Here is an 18170-nt window from a genome sequence, read left to right on the forward strand (position 1 = left end):
TTCGGGTTTCGTTCGGTACCTGCCATGTCTTGGTCCGAGCTCCGTTGGTGGTTTCCTTGGAGGTAGACCTGAACAAAGTTCTCACTCCGCCCTAATCTTCCAATGCTGCTTTCATACACAATAAATGGATAAACATGTCATTTAGTACTACGTTCTGGTGATATTTTTCTTCACTTGGAAGTAAGATGTCTTAGGTTCGAATCTCGTGGATGGCGAATTCGATATCAAATTTGGTTGCCCATTGTGTGGGTTAGCCGAACTCTGTCTCTTCTTAGTGTAAAAATATCGATGTACTAAAAAAAAAAAGGATAAACACTGAGCTTTCCATGTAAGTAATCGGCTGATAGTGATTCTCACACAGCCGTTTTCTCAGCACTCATCCTTTTCAGTCCCTTGATTCTCTGATTCAATCCAAAGGACGGAAAAACAGGGAGGAGTGAAGAAAGAGGAGTCTGAAAGTGAATACTCTCGAGGAAATAATATTAGAGAAATTCTTACCTGATTCTGTGACCAGACCTGACATACATTTAATACCGGAGTTGATTAGTGGATGTGTGGTCTCCAATGGAAACACAATCATCACCTGATAATAACATCACTAATTTCGTGTCAATGTCAATTAACGAGTAATTTTTTTTGCCCAGAAAGTAAAAAAAAAGAAAAAGAAAAAATTGAGACTTTGACTGCACAAGTGATACGCACATTGTGAGAGGCAGAAATGTGAATTCCGTCAGTGTTGGGGCTTCTCTCCGGAGCTTAAGTCAGCACGTTATCCCTTCTCACCCTTCTATTAAGACATGGATTTGGGAGCTATTTACGAAATGAACCTCGCTAGTGCTGCTGTTATTACGCAACAGAAACTTCACCGTCTGCATTTAACACGGACTGTGATTCTCTCCGGGGCTCAGATTAATTAGAAAAGTTAGCTTATAATTTTGGAAACTTTAACGAAATACTATCGTTATTATTTATTTTAACAAAAAATTACATTTTTATATTAGAAAATCAATTTTGATATTATTCATTTTACTCTTTATCTTATCGTTAAAATTCAAAATTTTCAAATTATTTTTATTAATTTTCCTTATAATTTTCTGCTTTTGGAGATGTTTAATAATGTATTAAGTTATTACACATGCATTTATGTTACGATTGTGAAAGACGTCCAAATTACACATCTTCCATGCACAACATGTGATTTAACTGCTACCTTACTTGTTTTTCTTTTCATTTCGTTTTTATTTTTTCTTTAACATATTAGCTTAACTATTCAACGGTAATTCCGATTAAATGGTTGCCGTCGTTCCTTTCTCAATTAGAAAACAAAAGAAGCTTCTCCAGTTCTAGTTTCCATGCTTCGAATCCAACGGCTGAAAACTGCATGTTGAGATTGAATGGTTAGCTAGAAAATTTGTTAACAAATTGTTTAAAGAAAGCAAAAAAAGAAAAAAAAAAAAAAAGAAGTAGTTTTGCTAAGTTTTTTCTTTTTAAAGTGGCTTCCCTTCCATACCATTTCATCACAAACATCAACCAAATAATCGATATTTAGGGTAATAGGGTGTAATCATGAAGGGTGGCTTTTAGCCAAAGTGGAACCTCATTAAATCCCTCATGAGTATTAGAGTTTTTTCATTGTGCTCGAAATACAGGTGATATATTACATGTCATTATATAAGTGGAGAAAAGTTTTATTTTTCAAGTTGTTAATATTTTTAACATAAGTATTTCACCACTTGTACAATGACGACACGTGGTGTACCACCATGTTTTTCAGGCACATTGAAAAATCTATCCATGAGTACAAAAGATTTTTTAGTGTGGCATGAACATTACTTGGTATGTCAATGATAATAGTACAATTAGTTGGAAATAGAATTTATCGAGCTGTGTTTCCGACATATTACAAAATATATCTCGAACTATTATGTTCGGGTTTCTTTTGCTCGGCCTTGTCAGCGTGTATGCCCTTTTGGGCTAGTTTAATGCATGATGATTTTCTTTTATTATAACGATATTATATTTCAAGATGTATAATTTGGACTGAACTAACTCAAATTAGATAATCATAATAATTAAGTATCAAATTCGTTATTAATATAATTCAAAACTTAGACTTCTCGTTTACAAACAAAATAAAATACTATTAAATTCTAAAAATCATAACAAAAACAAAGTAAAAAAACGAAATAAAAACATAACAAAAACAAGTTTAGCACATCTTTGAGTGAGTTGCCAAAAACTGTTTTCCATCTTAAAAAATCAAATTTTTGGCCATAAAAAGGGTTTTAGCAAGGATTTGATTCGAGTATCACACAAACAAGCTTAACACATCTCTGGCTGAGTTGTCAAAAACCATTTTCTCTACCCAAAAATAGGGTTTTTGAAAAAACAACTTAACAGAGCAACTTAATTTCCTTACTAGTTTAGAACATTTTGGTTCTGTTTCCAAAAACTGTTTTCAAGAACAGTTATCAAAACTAATACAAAAAGTGATTGGTTTCCTCTCCCTTCACTTCCATCCAGATCTGGGTTCTCACTCATTCATCCCAAATCAGCCAAAATTCAACATTTTCCTGAGAAAAGCCCAGAAAGTCTGCAACTTTACTAAGAAAATCCTAGAAAGATTCAATTTTAGCCACCCATCTGATCCAACGGTCCAAAATCAGAACCCATAAGAGAAAAGTCGCTGAACCTTCACTCTGTGTACTGTTGAGAGTTGAAGTTCGAACACTCTCTCCCCAGAAAACCTTCTGCAACAGCAAAGCCACTGCAAACAGATCCAAATCCTAAAACTTTCCCGGAAAATACCCATTTTCCGAGAAAGTCACGCATTTTCTCGGGAAATTAAAAACCCAAACTTTTTCCCACCAATTTCCAATGGCTAATGCTTGGAAAAGAGACAAACCCATGAGACCCCTTGTGTTCCTCTTCTCTGCAACTATCGTCCTCATCTTCATCTTCTTCTTTTTCGCCACCCGCCCTTCCGCCACCCCCGCCGCCAACGACCCCACCATCCGAACCAATCTTCCGATCTACCGAATCCCGCCGTTCAATTGCGAGGAGTGCCCGCAGGCGTACCCCGTCATCGCCAACGTCGTTGAAGGGCTCCGCTATCCCTTCATCTACTCGCTCGCCGATTTGGGCAGCTTGCCGGAGAAGCCCCACAAGAACATCGTCCGATTCCTCAAGGGGAAGCCGTTTCGGAGGCCCGATATCTCGGCCACGATTCAGGGAGTTCTCGAGAAATTCAAAGGGGAAGGGAGGGACAACGGACTGGTGGTGGACGTCGGTACCAATGTCGGCATGGCCAGCTTCGCCGCCGCCGTCATGGGTTTTCAGGTGCTTGCTTTTGAGCCGGTTTTCGAAAATTTGCAGAGGATTTGTGATGGGATTTACTTGAATCGTGTGGGGGATTTGGTAACGGTGTTCGAGGCCGCCGCCTCGGACCGCCCTGGCAATATTACCTTCCACAAGGTACCCCTTTTTGCAATTTTGATTTAAAGTTTTGTGCTTTTGTTAGCTATAAATTTTGTTTGTATGTGAAATGAATTTCAAATGATTGAAGATGAGTAAATATGAAACTTTGCCATTTGAGGGAATACATAGGACGGCATTTCGGGGGCAGAAATTCTCTGTGCACGACGTCTGTTTCGTAGTCGGACTAATTAGATTGCGAAAATATAATAACGTGCTATAGTACGTAATGGGTTGAATTGGTGGTGCAAATGAATCCATGGAACCTCAGATGTGCTTTTGAGTGAATTGTGATCACGTATTGCCTTTAGTTGAATATGTGATGGGATGAATCGAGAGGCTGCAGAACGGAATTCACTTAGCACAGCGAAAATCCTATGTACGGCATTGTTGTTTGGTTTGTATTAGATAATATGCTCTCCAAAATAATGTAGATTTGTAATGCTGTGATAATCTTCAATCTGTTGCGTTTCTTATGTGAATCCTGCTTTTGTTACCAGTTGGTTGGTCGGATGGACAACAGTGCTATTTCAGCGACTGGCGCAAGGTTGGCTTTCAAGAATAACGAAGAAGTGGCAGTTCAAGTAAGAACCATCCCTCTCGATGATGTGATCCGGGAAACAGAGCCTGTTCTCCTGCTCAAAATTGATGTGCAAGGTTGGGAATATCATGTGCTGAAAGGAGCTTCCAAGTTACTGTCAAGAAAGGCTGGAGAAGCACCCTATATAATCTACGAGGAAGATGAGCGGCTGCTGCGAGCAAGCAATAGCAGTGCAAGAGAGATTCGAAATTTCCTGAAGGGTGTGGGTTACAATCATTGCACGCTGCATGGTACAGATGCACACTGCACCAAATTGGGTTAACATGTTCTTCATACCTTAGGCTTTGCCGCGAGAAACAGAACCAAACTACCAAATCGTGGTTGGTTTGTATATAATTTTCTGAAGACGGACTAGTCATACATGATACTGTCAGATAAATTAGACAATGGTCCAACAGATATCAATGTAACACAGCGGGCGCCTGCAGTCTGTAACGTGCGTTGGCCATGATGGTTGAGGGCAAGCTATTTCGGGAAACACTCCGTCAATACATTGAAAGGAGATCGGTTCAGAAGAAGCTGCTCGTTGAGCTCAACCGGATTTATCTACATGTGTTGGTCGGCACGTTGCAGTGTGCCCTTGAAGGCTTTTAATTGTAAAATGATTTTTCGTTAACTGATCTTTACTGATGGATTGATACATTCAAATTTCTATTCGATTTGTTGACGATGTCGATTTCAAAGTTTATTAGGAGAATTTTCTCTTGTAATAAGAAAAAGTAGAAATATTCGAATTTTCATATCGTATATCGAAAAAATTACTTGTACAAAGATCGTTTCATCTCTTTTGGTAGTTCAATTTTTTGATTCCTAAGGCAAAGACGAAAACAAATAGCACTGAAAACCCGACCAACACAGTTGCAACAATGCCTACAAAGTCGTTCCTATACCCAAAATAAGACCTCATAAATTCATCCACAGTTTCGCCGGAATCAAGTCTGTCCGTGATGCCTCCAAATTGTGAAGAAAACAAGCCGTACAAGCTCCATGATGTCGGGCTAATCCAGTAGAACCATCTCCACCATATTGGAATTCTCTGTCACAATCAAAACAGAGAGTAAGTACACTCAGAAGATTGGCATTAAAAGATTTAGTGATCGTAGACATGCGAGAGCTTACTGTTTTGGGAATGAGATATCCGGAAATAACGTTCCATAGCGGATAGAAAGCGGACGAAACAACGATAGAGATGGTGTTATTGGGAGTGATGGCCACTGCCATCATGCCATGGAAGGTGAAGTACAAGAAGGTGAAGCACATGAAGAAGAGATACAAAAAGAATTTGCTGACCGTCCACTCAAATCCGACCATTGTGTACACTATAACTCCGTAGATGATAGTTTGGATCAACGTGTATGGAATCTCAATGACGGCCTGCAATACATCGATGGAATTTGGTCATGAGATTCCGCAGAATTAAGTTGGTTCTGGCCACAAATGCTATACAATGTAGATCAAGCTGACGCTCTCCCTCACGTGCGGTCTCACCATACATATAACTTGGTAAACATATACCTGTCCGAAGGCAAATGGAAACGCCGAGTACATCCCAGCAGCCCTTTCTCTGTAAGATGCCATCCTCTCGATGCCTACGACTGGCTGCACTGCTAAGGAGTTTTGTATCCCAATGAAGAGAACAGCAGCATACATTGAACCGATTGCGTTAAGTAGATCTCTTTCCCTTTTCCTGTATTCCAAGAGAAAATTTAATCAGCCAAATTAAGGACAAGGAGATTACACACAAGGTTTAGGCCACGCTTACGTCTGACTATATTATTACCTTTTGGTGCCAAGATCCCAGAAAATTGTTCCAAAGAGTAAAGCCATCATAGCTGTGTAAAACAGCTTCATTGCACTATATTGCGGGTTTCGCCAATATGATATGTGTTGCTTCCATAAGCAAGCTCGACACTGGGTAAGGAACGATTGAGAATATTGTGACGGGAAGTACAAGTCTTTCGAATTTGGTGCAGGGGTGCTTAGCTCCTTGATCAAGGCCTTGTTTCTCCTAATGAAACATTAACATATATAGTATTAGTAGCTGAAACAGATGTGAAGAAATATTATTATCTGAGCTTTTATCAATCTCTTACCCGTATATTTCTGAGTTCTTGTATATTTCAGAGAAATTAACCCCGAGCGCTGCTTCTTGTGCTGCAGAAGTAACCTCCAACATCCATGTTGCCGGATTGTAACCATCCTTAATTTTTGGAACTCCATTAATCCCCTAATTGGTTAAATAATATACCATCTATGTTAGTAGCAGCAGTTGAGCAGAAAATATGGCATGTACAGTGTGTTTGATTTATGTATAATCCTAACCTCAAAGTATTCGATCAACTTGGAAGAATGGTGGCCTAAAGGGCCAACGTATATTTCTTCGCCTCCCTCTTTCAAGAGCAGCATCTGCAACAGAAAATCGAGGATATTCAAGTTCTTGTAACATTGAACAGCATAATATCCATGTAACTCTAAAGCATAAAAAGGGATTGTGATCATCACCTCATCGAAAGCATCGAATATATCAATGCTTGGCTGGTGGATGGTGCAGACTACGGTCCTCCCAGTGTCCACTGTATTTCTCACCGTTCTCATTACAATTGCTGCTGCCCTGGCATCAAGGCCAGAGGTCGGCTCATCCATAAATATGATGGATGGGTTGGCAACAAGCTCTACCGCAATTGTTAGCCTTTTGCGCTGCTCCGTTGAGAGACCATTCACACCAGGCAATCCAACAAGTGCGTTGCGTATTGGAGTCAATTCCACAAGCTCCATTACTTCCTCGATGAACATCCTTCTGCTGCGGGAATCAACCTCAGGGGGTAACCGGAGCCATGCAGAGTAAACCAAAGACTCGTACACTGCAACATGAGGAGAGTGGATATCTGTTTGCTCGCAGTATCCTGTTACGCGAGCAAATGTGTCTTGGTTTTTTGGATATCCGGATATTGTGATGCTACCCTTGATATGTCCACTGGTTTTCCTACCTGCCAAAACATCCAGTAGAGTGGTTTTACCTGCGCCACTAATACCCATTAGGGCTGTCAAGACTCCTGGCCTAAAAGTTCCACTCACACCCTTGAGAATTTCTTTCCGGAAGCCTTCATTACTTATGCCTTGAACTTTCTTTTCATGAGGCATGTCAATCGCATATCGTATTTCATTAAAAGTAACCGAAAGAGGTTGAAAAGGCAGAACCATTCCGCGCTGCCTCTTTGTACTATTGGCTTCCATGTTGCTTCCCTCTGATACCGCAGTCAAAGCCTCATTGGACACTTCTGATGCTGCACGGGGCTCTTCAAATGCTGTACATGTAGCAAAATTTCAGTACATAAACATTTAAGAAGACAGAACAAAAAATGTCTAGGTTAGTTGGTTCTTACGATCAAGATATTCAAGTGCAAACGTGAAAAGGAAGTTGAATAGAAGAGTAAATCCGATCAAAGCTGCCACTCCAATCCAATACCAACGTGCTTCTGGAGATACTCCTTGAGACTTCAAGACTATAACTCCTAACGCTTCTGCTGAGTTTGCAGGAACCTACAATACACATTTACACACATTAATTTGCCAATTAACATTTTTCTTAACAATACGTTGGCTCAATCATCGAGTCGTTACTTACATGTCTCCAACTTTTTCCCAGAAATTCATTTACAGCCATTGCATTCAGTCCGTATGTGAACGGTGAGAGATAATATCCCCACAACGTCCACTTGTTCATATCGTCTGCCATAGAAAGCTAAATCAGTTCATCCACCAGAACATAAAGATATAAACTAGCACCGTATTAACTTAGTTATAATACATGAGACTAAAGTATCAAAGATCAACCTCGTGGTAAAACAAAGCCGCTCAGACCAAGAATGACGAGGAAAGCAACAAACCCGAATGTATTTGCAGCAGTTATGTTCCTTCCTACTACCCCTATCAATCGAAAAAGTCCATTTGCCATCTGGCTAATGCATGCTAGCACAAGGAACTGCTTGAAAAACCTGTTACAGCAAGTTAGCAAAAATTCATAATTAGATTTCATATATAAACCAATGCACAAAAATCTTATTAGAATATGTTTCTGCTTTTCAATCGATCACCTTGCGAAGCTTGGATCATAACCGATGGGATAGTAAGTGATGAGCATCCAAATGGAGACTTCCACAAATGTCATAGGGATCCGTATCATCCATTGAGGCAGAGTATACACCCAAGCTGGATAGAACAGATCGTCCCTTTGCTTGTAAAAGGCCGGAAGTCTCTCAACAGTCATGTGCAGCTCCGCAAACCCATTGAACATGATTGATAGCAGTGTAAAGAACATAGCTCCCATATAAATTCCACCATCTGCTGCTGTATTCCGGTGCATCTCAGTGCGTAGGAATAACGTCGTCGTTACAAAAGCAGCTACAATAAGCTGAAATACAGGCATTTAATGAATTTCATTGGGGTGGGGGTGGGGGACTTAGGGAGGGTTATATAGTGCAGACTTATATACCTGCACCAATTTGAAAATGTAGACGAATTTATTCCGCTTCATAAGAATAATTTGTCTGTCCATACAAGCTTTTAACAGTTCCTTGTTGCTAGCACCGTACTTCTTAGTTGTTAAATCCAAAGGGTGGCCTTCAGACTTGTTAAATGGAATAGCAAGCTCATCGCTGAGTTTTTGACCAATGTGAAACGAATTCATTGCTTCAGAAAACTCTTTGGGAGTTACAAAGCCATAAGGCTTATCTCTATAGACCCAGTATTGCTCTTGGTCTTTCCTTGATGTCACCTATCATCGAAGGGGAAAACAAAAATAATAGTTGGATTAGTCGAAGGAGATATATATATATATATATATATATATATGCATGTCAATCGTTATAAGAGTGAGTTATGTTAACTTACTTCTTGTAAGAAATCGGCGACTCCCTTCCTCTGTGGACATTTGAATCCCATGTGCTCAAAGAACTCGATCACATTCTCGCAGGGACCTTGATACACAATGTATCCATCCGAGAGGAGAATTATGTAATCGAAAAGATCATACGTCTCCGGTGCTGGCTGCAGGAGAGCGATTAATGCAGTTCCATTGAGGATGTAGACACAATGACGCAGCGAATTCACTATTTGAAATGTTGTAGAACTGTCCAGACCAGTCGATATCTCATCCATAAAAAGTACTCCTTCTGGTCCGACTAGCATCTCCCCTGTAAGTAATGGTTGGCCAGAATTTAAATAACAATTTTTTTACTTGAATCAACCTAATTCACTACAATTTCTACGCTAGCTCTACCTGTCGTGACTCGCTTTTTTTGTCCACCAGATATGCCTCTGGTCATTTCGTCCCCTACAACGGTGTCAGCACAAGCTTCCAGTCTCAAAACCTGAAAAGTTGTATTAGCAAAAACAGTTATTAACAAGATAGTATCTTTATTTATGCAAGGCATTAACGTGGACGAATGGAAGGGACGTACCTTGAGTATTAAGTCTGTAACTATATTGGCTTCCCGTCCTTCTAGTACCGCTGCCTGCGAAAAAAGAAGCTTAATCAATAAGTTCTGGAAAATCGGAATGCTACTTCAAGGAACAAGTGCAAACTATGTTCATACCTTCATGATTAGATCAAGATCAAGATCCGGCATGACATTTGCAGCCTTCTCTCTTCTCAATAATTCTACCAACAATTCTGAATTGTTTACCAAATGCAAATAATTAATAACTTAATCGAGATTCAAGATTTATTTAAAACTAAATCAATTGAGGGTACTTTAAGCTAGAGAGAGTAGCGTACCATAGCGCGGCCCAACACCATGACATCTCGCTGAAAAAGCCAGTGTTTCTCTCACTGTCAATTCCGGTAAGTGGAGATCGTGTTGGCTAACATAAGCTGCCGCCCTCTGCGGCACAAACTCCTCCATCCCTTGTCCGTTGTATGTAACTCTCCCCGAAAGCTAATAGTTAAGTCACCAGTTACGTTACATTAAATCAAATGGTGAAAAGTGAAATAAGTATGATGTATGTACGCTTACTTTTAGATGGTGTTTGCTAAGTTTTCCGGCCAATGCCAATAGTAATGTGGTCTTTCCAGAGCCCGGGGGGCCTAAAAGAAGTGTCATTCTACAGAAATCAGACCATAACAAGATTAATATGCACGAAAAACGCAATGCAGACGCAGTTTGAAGATTTTGATCGTGTAGAATTACTCACCTTCTTGGCTTGATAATCCCACTTGCATCGTGGAGGATCGACACTGGCTTCTTCTTACTTGTAAGAATGTGAAAGCATTTCAGGAACCCCTTCAAATTCAAATTCAGAGAGAGAAAAAGGGTTAATTTCAATACACACATGCGTACATAAAACTAAAACAAAGCTTTATCCAACTAAGTGAGGTCGGTTGTATACTCGGTTTTGTGTCAAGTTTTCTATTAGCTCCAAATACTCACCGTCTTTTTTTAGTGATTAATTACATTACCTCTAAGATATTAAGGGAGAAGTTGAGGATTGAAGGCGATGCCCTGCTTCCTACGTGAGCTTCTGCTTCAACGTTCAAATGCTCGAACCGCACCTCAGTTGTTGGAAATTCAAGTCCAACTCTGCATAATTTATTTACAAACGCACAGAAAAAAATTCAAAACCCGCCAAAACCAAACCACATGTGAACAAGTGAAAATGATATTTTTCAGAGTGCCAAGAACAACTTTTCTAAGTTATATCAGTATATATTATATTTTATTCTAAATACTAAACCCTAAACCGAAAAGTACATATTATCAATTTAAAACCTTATCGAAATGCTGATATGTCGTCGATATTATTACAGTTGTCAATATGTCGTGGAATTTCTTCTTCAAATGCATAAGAATATTGAGATTACCTGTTCATGCGGTCCTTGAGCTTGAGCAAGAACGTGGGATTATTACTAGTTTCATCTTGGTTTGAATTATTAACCCGGATAAGCCTCTCCAAAACGTTTTTCCTTTCTACTAATCCAAGTTCCTTCACATCAATCTCTCTGTTGTGTTCTTGATCTTCCGCGAGCAGAATACCTCTCCTTGCTCTCGAGCGCGTAGGCACTCGCTCTAAAGCAGCCCATGACGTCATTTTCCGATTCGACTCGGAGGAGGAGTTTGGCTGCTCTTCTTGGCTGAGCTTCATGGCTGTTCTTTCTCTTTTTTGTATTCGTTGACCACAACAAGCAGGAAAAGGTCTCCCTGCTTTTTACGGCGAGCAAAAGACAAAGAGTAAAAGCCTGCTGGAAGCCATTTTAATGTATTTTCGAACACAGGTCAAGAATATTGTGATTTGTGGGGATTAAAAATACGGAATTAAATCCTAATTAGGAGAACACGAATACTGGAGAACTATAAAGTTGGTGGGATGTCTCGTTTATTCATTTATAATTAAAGTGGGAGAATTTGAATTGATAAAGAGTTGGAATGAAGAACAGTTAGAATTGGATTTATAATGAAGTTACATAAAAAAAATTTGTATAATTGGAATAGAATTGATATAGATTCTATATAAATTGTTCGCTAATTTATATGAATTGGAATAGAAATCATTATAATTACTAAAATGCTTTGAGTTTATTTATTTATTTATTTAACAAACGACTATATCAAAAGAAAGTGGAATGGGTAAGTTTAATCTCACAATGAGTTAACAAGAATATGAATCAAACTCGCATTGGAATTTGAAATAAATTATTTTATATCCTATTTTACCTAAGCCCTAAACCGAAATATACATATTATATAAAAATTTAAAACCCTATCGATATGCTAACAATACGGTGATATTATTGTTACGAGAAAATTGTAGCAAAGATCTTTCAAATTTTAATAGAATTGGAGCAATTATCTCTCGACTAAAAATCTATGACTATTGGTCCCTTAACTCATCAAAACGTGCAGTTATGATCATTTTCGTCAACTTCATTAAACTTTCTGTCAAAATGAGCCACGTGCTACACACATGAGGCTAATTCAAGGGGAAAATATGGAAAACAAAATGAGAAAATTAGAGAAATAGTCCATCAACTTTAACCCAATTAAAGAAATAGTCCCATTATTGTAACTCAATTGTAACAATAATCCTTCCACCCTTAGCTATTCTGACGGAAGTTCTGACGGAATTGACGAAATGACCATAACTGCACGTTTTGATGAGCTAAAGGATTAGTGATCACATATTTTTTAATTGAAGAACTAATGTTCCAATTGAATAGTTAAGAAATCATCGTTACAATTTTCTTTTATTATTACAGTTGTCAATATGTCGTCAAATTTCTTCTTCAAATGCATAAGAATATTGAGATTACCTGTTCATGCGGTCCTTGACCTTGAGCAGAGCGTGGGATTATTAATATTTCATCTTGGTTTGGATTATTAATCTCGATTAGCCACTCCAAAACGTTTTTCTTTTCTACTAATCCATGTTTTTTCAAATCAATCTCTCAATTGTGTTCTTGATCTTCCGCGAGTAGAATACATCTCCTTGCTCTCGAGCGCGTAGGCAGTCGCTCCATAGCAGCCCATGACGTCATTTTCCCTTCTTGGCTGAGCTCCATGGCTGGGCGAATTCCCCTGTTCCCTTCCATTTCACGTTTCTTTTCTAACTAGCCTACATGCGATTTCACGTTTCATTTCTAATTAGCCTTCATGAACGCGCATTTCATTTCACGTTTCTTTTTCAACTAGACTTCATACATGCACTCACGTGCGTGTATAAGATATTTTTTAAATCACGGCGTGTTATGCGTGACTTACACGTTTTAAATGTATTTTTATGCGTAACTTGATAAAAGGAAAGTCAAAATTTGAAGTAAATGAATAATTTTAGATCATGCTAGAAAAAACCCTCACAAACCAATCAAAGCAGCTGAATTCACATAATAAAATCTGTAAGATCCCACATCGACCGACGAAGTGCTGCGGCGGAGCCGGGACTAGGATGTGACATAATGGTATTAGAGCCACTTTGCTGTGTGGTGCGAGTGTGCCGACGAGGACGTCGGGTCCCTAAGAGGGGGTGGATTGTAAGATCCCACATCGACCAACGGAGATGAGGTGATGTGCTTTATATGTACATACTTCCCTCCCTATAGCACGAGGCTTTTTGGGAACTCATTGACTTTGGGTTCCATCGGAACTCTGAAGTTAAGCGAGTTCGAGCGAGAGCAATCCTAGGATGGGTGACACCCCTGGGAAGTTCTCGTCTGAGTTTCCAGAAATAAAACCATGAGGGCATGGCTGGGGCCCAAAACGAATAATATTGTGCTACGGCAGAGCCGAGACTAGGATGTGACAAAATTGGTCTTTCAATTTCCATCTACATTCTATTGAATTTACATTAAGAATAGAGAAAATAATATTTAATAAACAACTGATTGAATCACATTATTATTTACCCATTGAGAGGCTAAGCTCATCCCCTCTCCCTTAGTGTAGATAATATATTTTGTTCAAAACCCAAAAAAAAAAAAAAAAAAAAAAAAAAACCAATCATTTGACAACTAATTTAATCACATTATTATGCGCATGCAAAAGATCATTTTTATAACCGGCATTACAAGTATCTTAAGATGTTTTGAATGTGTTTAAAAATAGAGAAAATAATATTTAATAAACAACTAATTGAATCACATTATTACTAACCTATTGTGAGGTACTAAATAAAAAAATTGTACATAAAGAATTAATTATAAAAAAAAACACTATTAAAAGACGAAAATACCCCTGCATTATTTAGTGTATTATTTTGGGTTGCTTTAGAAATTTTTTGTTTTGGGGGCATTTTTGTCCAAAACTTTTTGGTGAAACTTGTGACCTCAAAAAGGGTTATTGGCTTTATATATAAAGATTAATATAGACTTATTTTTAGCTATGCATTCTTGATCTTCATTTTGATCTCCCTTTGCTCCTGTAATTCAAAAGTCACTATTTTACTTCTTAAAACTTAAAATTCGTTCTACTTTGACTTGTGGACTCTCTCTTTTGCATGAAAATTATAGGTCGCCCTCCTAAAATATATGTCGGACCCAACACTCAACAAGACTATGCCATATGTGCAATAAATTTGATTATAAAGCTCCATTATGCGTTAACATTTAACAATTAGATAATATTAAGTTTAAAATAAGTTAAAGAGATGAAAAAAAAAATAGAAATTGATTAGCCTGGCGATCCAAATCAAACACGCATAAGAAATTAACATATATAAGGCAATGTGGAGCGAATTTTAAGTTTTATAGAGACGACTTTCAAGTTTCAGGGGCAAAATGGGATCAAAATCGAGTCTCAAAGGGCAAATTGAAGCTAACTTTGGATTTTAGGAAGTAAAGTGATTACTTTTAAACCATAAGAGCAAAATTCGATTAAAATCAAGTTCTAACGTGGTGTAGCTAAAAATAATATATTAATATATGAGATGTCCCTTGTCTGGGAAGACTTTGAATTTTCTTACAGTTTGTGTTGAAGTCTATCCCAAACAAAGAGTGGTTCACGCATTCAACTTCACGTTTCTTTCCTGATTGCCTACACATTCAGCTTCACTTTGAATTTTGTTACAATTTTTGTTCTTTGTGAGAAGACTTGAATTTTCTTACACTTTTATGGCCTTGAAGTCTTTGTCTCTTATCTTTGAAATAGCAATTGGAAAGTCTGTAGTGTGATCTAACACGTTTCACAAGATACAATAATCGCGCCTTAAATTATGATAGTAGCATTCCAAATCATAAGACTTTAGCAAATCATGATTGAGTCGACTTCTCTCAAAGACTCACTTAATTTCTATACGAAAGGGCTCGCGTGAAACAATGTGAATAGATTAAATTAACTCAATAGAATTATTCTCGTATCGTTGAGGTTTCTCAAGAAAAAAAACATAAATAAATAAATTGACACATTGACTAATCATTCAATAAGATGAGACCTTTTATATAGATTTAGAAGTGATCGTTTGAAAAAAGTACTTGTGTTTTTTCTCGAAGAGTAATAGTTGTATCTCTTCATATTAAAAATGCAAAGATCATAAATATAGAGTCACAATCCATCAATACCATTATATATTTAAATAAAATAAAATAATTTATTTTTAATGGATTTTTCAGAACACATGTCAAGAATATTGCGATTTGTGGGGACTAATGAAGGAAGAACATAAGAGTCAACGACTCTCTTTAACGTGTATGATTTTAGTAGCCCAAGTCAAATGAAAACAAGTCTTTGTCGAACCAAATTCATTAGCCACTTGGACTTAGGGTTTCCTAGTGCTACAACTTGACGATGACATTCTTCTAGAAATAGAATAGTATTAGAGTGGGACAGTATATTCGCCTCACATCACATCTCCACCGTATTGAGAATGACTTACCGGGATCGAAAATGTCAAAGTGACAGTTCAAAACCAGCCATATATTATAGTTTTCCTTTTTAGCCAATCAGTATTTCTTTCATTCTTCCTCTCTCAATCTGTTCTGTATATGGTCATTTGAGTATGGCTTAGTTGGGCATCAATTATAAGTTCAAATCTGTACTTACTTTGTGTGAAATATCTCAATGTCGTCTATCATTGATTGGCACGTGTTAAGTTTAAGGATAACATAATTAAAGAGAGTTAAGTTTATTGATAACAAAGTTAAAGAGAGAGAAATTTACAAAAGTGAATTTACTCTTGGGAAACAAGAGAGGGTATGTCTTGACGGGTTTGAGAGGGTGTACAAGGGGTGAATGTGTATCATTTTGATGAGGCTCGGGTTTGATGTTGACTCTTGAGTGGTTTACTTGTATGGGTGTATATTCTCTGATTAGAATTATAATGAAGGTGGTAATTAACACTCTTCGTGAACGTAGATATGATTTTGTCGAACCATGTAAATTCTCAGTGTGTTCTCTTGTTGACTATACTAATCATTTTCATCTCGGAATTTTATTTTTTCCACCGGATTTATTTTCCACAAATCCATCAAGTTTCAATGTTCACCAAGCCATTGTTAATGATGAAGGGGGAAAGTTAAGATTCTCAACGTGCTACTAGGTTCTAATAGGGGGAGGAGAAGAAAAAGAAACCATCTAAAAGATTATGGGAGACTTTCAGTGGGAGACCAAAAGAAACTTCATTTCGGAGCTTCGGAGCGTTTTTTTTTTTTTTTTTTATAATTTTTTTTTTTATAATTTTTTATTTTTATCAAGAAACGGATTATGTTTTTAATCAAACATGCATATTGATAAGAAAATCAAGAAGATTATAATTAATAAGAACTTAATGTATGAATTTTTTTGGGTTAAGTAATAATTATAAGTGTAGTGCAATCTTTTGCAGGTTATGAGTCATGACTAAAACATAAGTGAATTCGAGGGTAATTAAGAAATAAAGTTGTGTTAGAGGCTATGGGGAATTTCACACTGTTCGTGCCCACAATTAAGCAGACTCATCAGCTCGGTGCATCGAACTCAAGACGAGACCTCTCACATTTTTTGTTTATTAAGGAGCCGCAGTTCACGGCCTTTCCACTGAACCACTTACTGCAATTATTTTATGTTGTTTATTGATATAGTATTGTATTTCTAAGAAGCTTGTTAACGTGGTTTGTGATAAAAAGTTTGCCATCATTTAGTATTAGGAAACACATTGATTTAAATTATCACTATATGAAAATCATAGTGGAGACTGGAGAGGGAAATTAAAGTCAACCAACCCTTGGATGGGACGGTGACGACATGATTGCTTTGAAAATTATTTGTAGTCTAAACCCTCACTAGGTATAAATATAGACCTTCAGTTCGAAGAAATGATTTATCCCACAGTTTTATTTATGCGTACTTATCTTCTTAATTCTTACGATAGTTTCAAACATTCTTCTTCTCTTTAATAATAATAAAATTTAAAAAATAAACTTTTTAATTTCATTTTTCATATGTCATTTGAAGTTTCAGATGAGGTATTGGGGATATTTATCCCAATACTTGTATACTGGATTTACGCTGGGGTTCTTCATTTCGTGGAATCTAGATTTCCAGAATTTAAAATCCAAGCAGTGAAAGAGTCAGAGGACAAAAACCTCGTCTCCCAACCAACTGTGATTGCCGGCGTTTTGCTCCAGCAGTTTGGGCAGGCTACAATAACGGCGCTAATGTTCTGGTTGACCGGCCAGACCACTAAAGGCCATGCAACTGCAACCCTCATGATGATGTTACGTGCAGGAGTCCAATTTTTCTTTGCAATGCTTGTCTTGGATACGTGGCAGTACTTCATGCATCGATGCATGCATGAAAACAAGGTGCTTTACAAGTACATACACTCCCGCCACCATAGGCTGGTGGCGCCGTATGCATACGGAGCACTGTACAACCATCCCATCGAGGGGCTGCTAGTGGACACCATGAGTGGTGCCGTCAGCTTTTTGGCGTCCGGCATGTCTCCGAGGATGTCAATCTTTTTCTTCTCGTTGGCCACCGTAAAGGCAGTGGACGACCACTGTGGAATGTGGATTCCGTGGCATCCTTTCCACTTGGTGTTCAGAAACAACAGCCACTACCACACCATCCACCATTCCCTGCACGGGACCAAACACAACTACTCCCAGCCATTCTTCGTGTTCTGGGATAGGATATTTGGCACCTACTACGTGCCGCGTGGTGATGAGGAGGAGGAGAAGAACATATAAGTATTATCATATATGTATGAATAAATTATGTTAAAATCAATAGTTATTTCGATCCTCGCAAAGCAGAGAGCCTTATTGACTTAGAGTCGTTTTTTAAAAATTTGTAGTTAATTATAAGACTGTAATGAAATATGTTACATTGTCAATAATACTTTTGTATCGCACAACAGAAGAAACAGAGGCAACATGCATCAATCTTTTCGTATGCCTATGCATATTAAAAGATGACCAAGATATTAACCAAAACCAAAATTTAAATGGACTCTCTTATGTGTAGTTTACTTGTCTGTGGCGGAAATGGTTGAATGTTGGCTAGGTGCTGCATCTCTCTTATTTGATATCTGTTTTTGTTAGGTTGTGACACAACGGAAGTTATAGGATAAAATGGATCACAAACGGTTACCATTGAATAAATTTCTGGAATGAATTGAGAAAAGTTCTCAA

General features: G+C 37.8%; 2 protein-coding genes and 1 pseudogene across 3 annotated transcripts; 2 read left to right on the top strand and 1 right to left on the bottom strand.

Annotated features, from left to right (window-relative positions):
- The first annotated feature begins 2454 nt into the window (after window positions 1-2454).
- LOC137747500 (uncharacterized) lies at window positions 2455-4846 on the top strand. Its single transcript, XM_068487624.2, has 2 exons — window positions 2455-3474; window positions 3975-4846. Exons 1-2 carry the CDS (start codon window positions 2878-2880, stop codon window positions 4335-4337), a joined length of 960 nt encoding a protein of 319 aa, XP_068343725.2. The 5' UTR covers window positions 2455-2877; the 3' UTR covers window positions 4338-4846.
- On the bottom strand, window positions 4802-11555 carry LOC137747499 (pleiotropic drug resistance protein 1). 2 transcript variants are annotated; one of them, XM_068487622.2, is made up of 21 exons: window positions 10935-11555; window positions 10533-10653; window positions 10268-10356; window positions 10090-10177; window positions 9852-10011; window positions 9670-9746; window positions 9535-9588; window positions 9354-9444; window positions 8966-9267; window positions 8568-8849; window positions 8170-8486; window positions 7910-8070; window positions 7701-7804; window positions 7459-7615; window positions 6578-7380; window positions 6398-6481; window positions 6169-6302; window positions 5856-6083; window positions 5591-5762; window positions 5195-5449; window positions 4802-5111 (listed from the first exon to the last, which is right to left on the bottom strand). In XM_068487622.2, the coding sequence occupies exons 1-21, from the start codon at window positions 11213-11215 to the stop codon at window positions 4854-4856; spliced, it is 4218 nt and encodes a 1405-aa protein (XP_068343723.2). In that variant the 5' UTR covers window positions 11216-11555; the 3' UTR covers window positions 4802-4853. The 2 variants fall into 2 exon arrangements, with proteins under 2 accessions (XP_068343723.2, XP_088546177.1); XM_088690051.1 differs by having other exon boundaries at window positions 6398-7380; window positions 10935-11321.
- A 5306-nt stretch (window positions 11556-16861) lies between these two features.
- Window positions 16862-17875, top strand: LOC137748970 (sphinganine C4-monooxygenase 1 pseudogene; annotated as a pseudogene).
- Window positions 17876-18170: the final 295 nt, after the last annotated feature.

The sequence above is a fragment of the Pyrus communis genome, chromosome 2 (genome assembly GCF_041283825.1).
Source record: "Pyrus communis isolate YQ-2024b chromosome 2, ASM4128382v1, whole genome shotgun sequence".
Lineage (NCBI taxonomy): Eukaryota > Viridiplantae > Streptophyta > Magnoliopsida > Rosales > Rosaceae > Pyrus > Pyrus communis.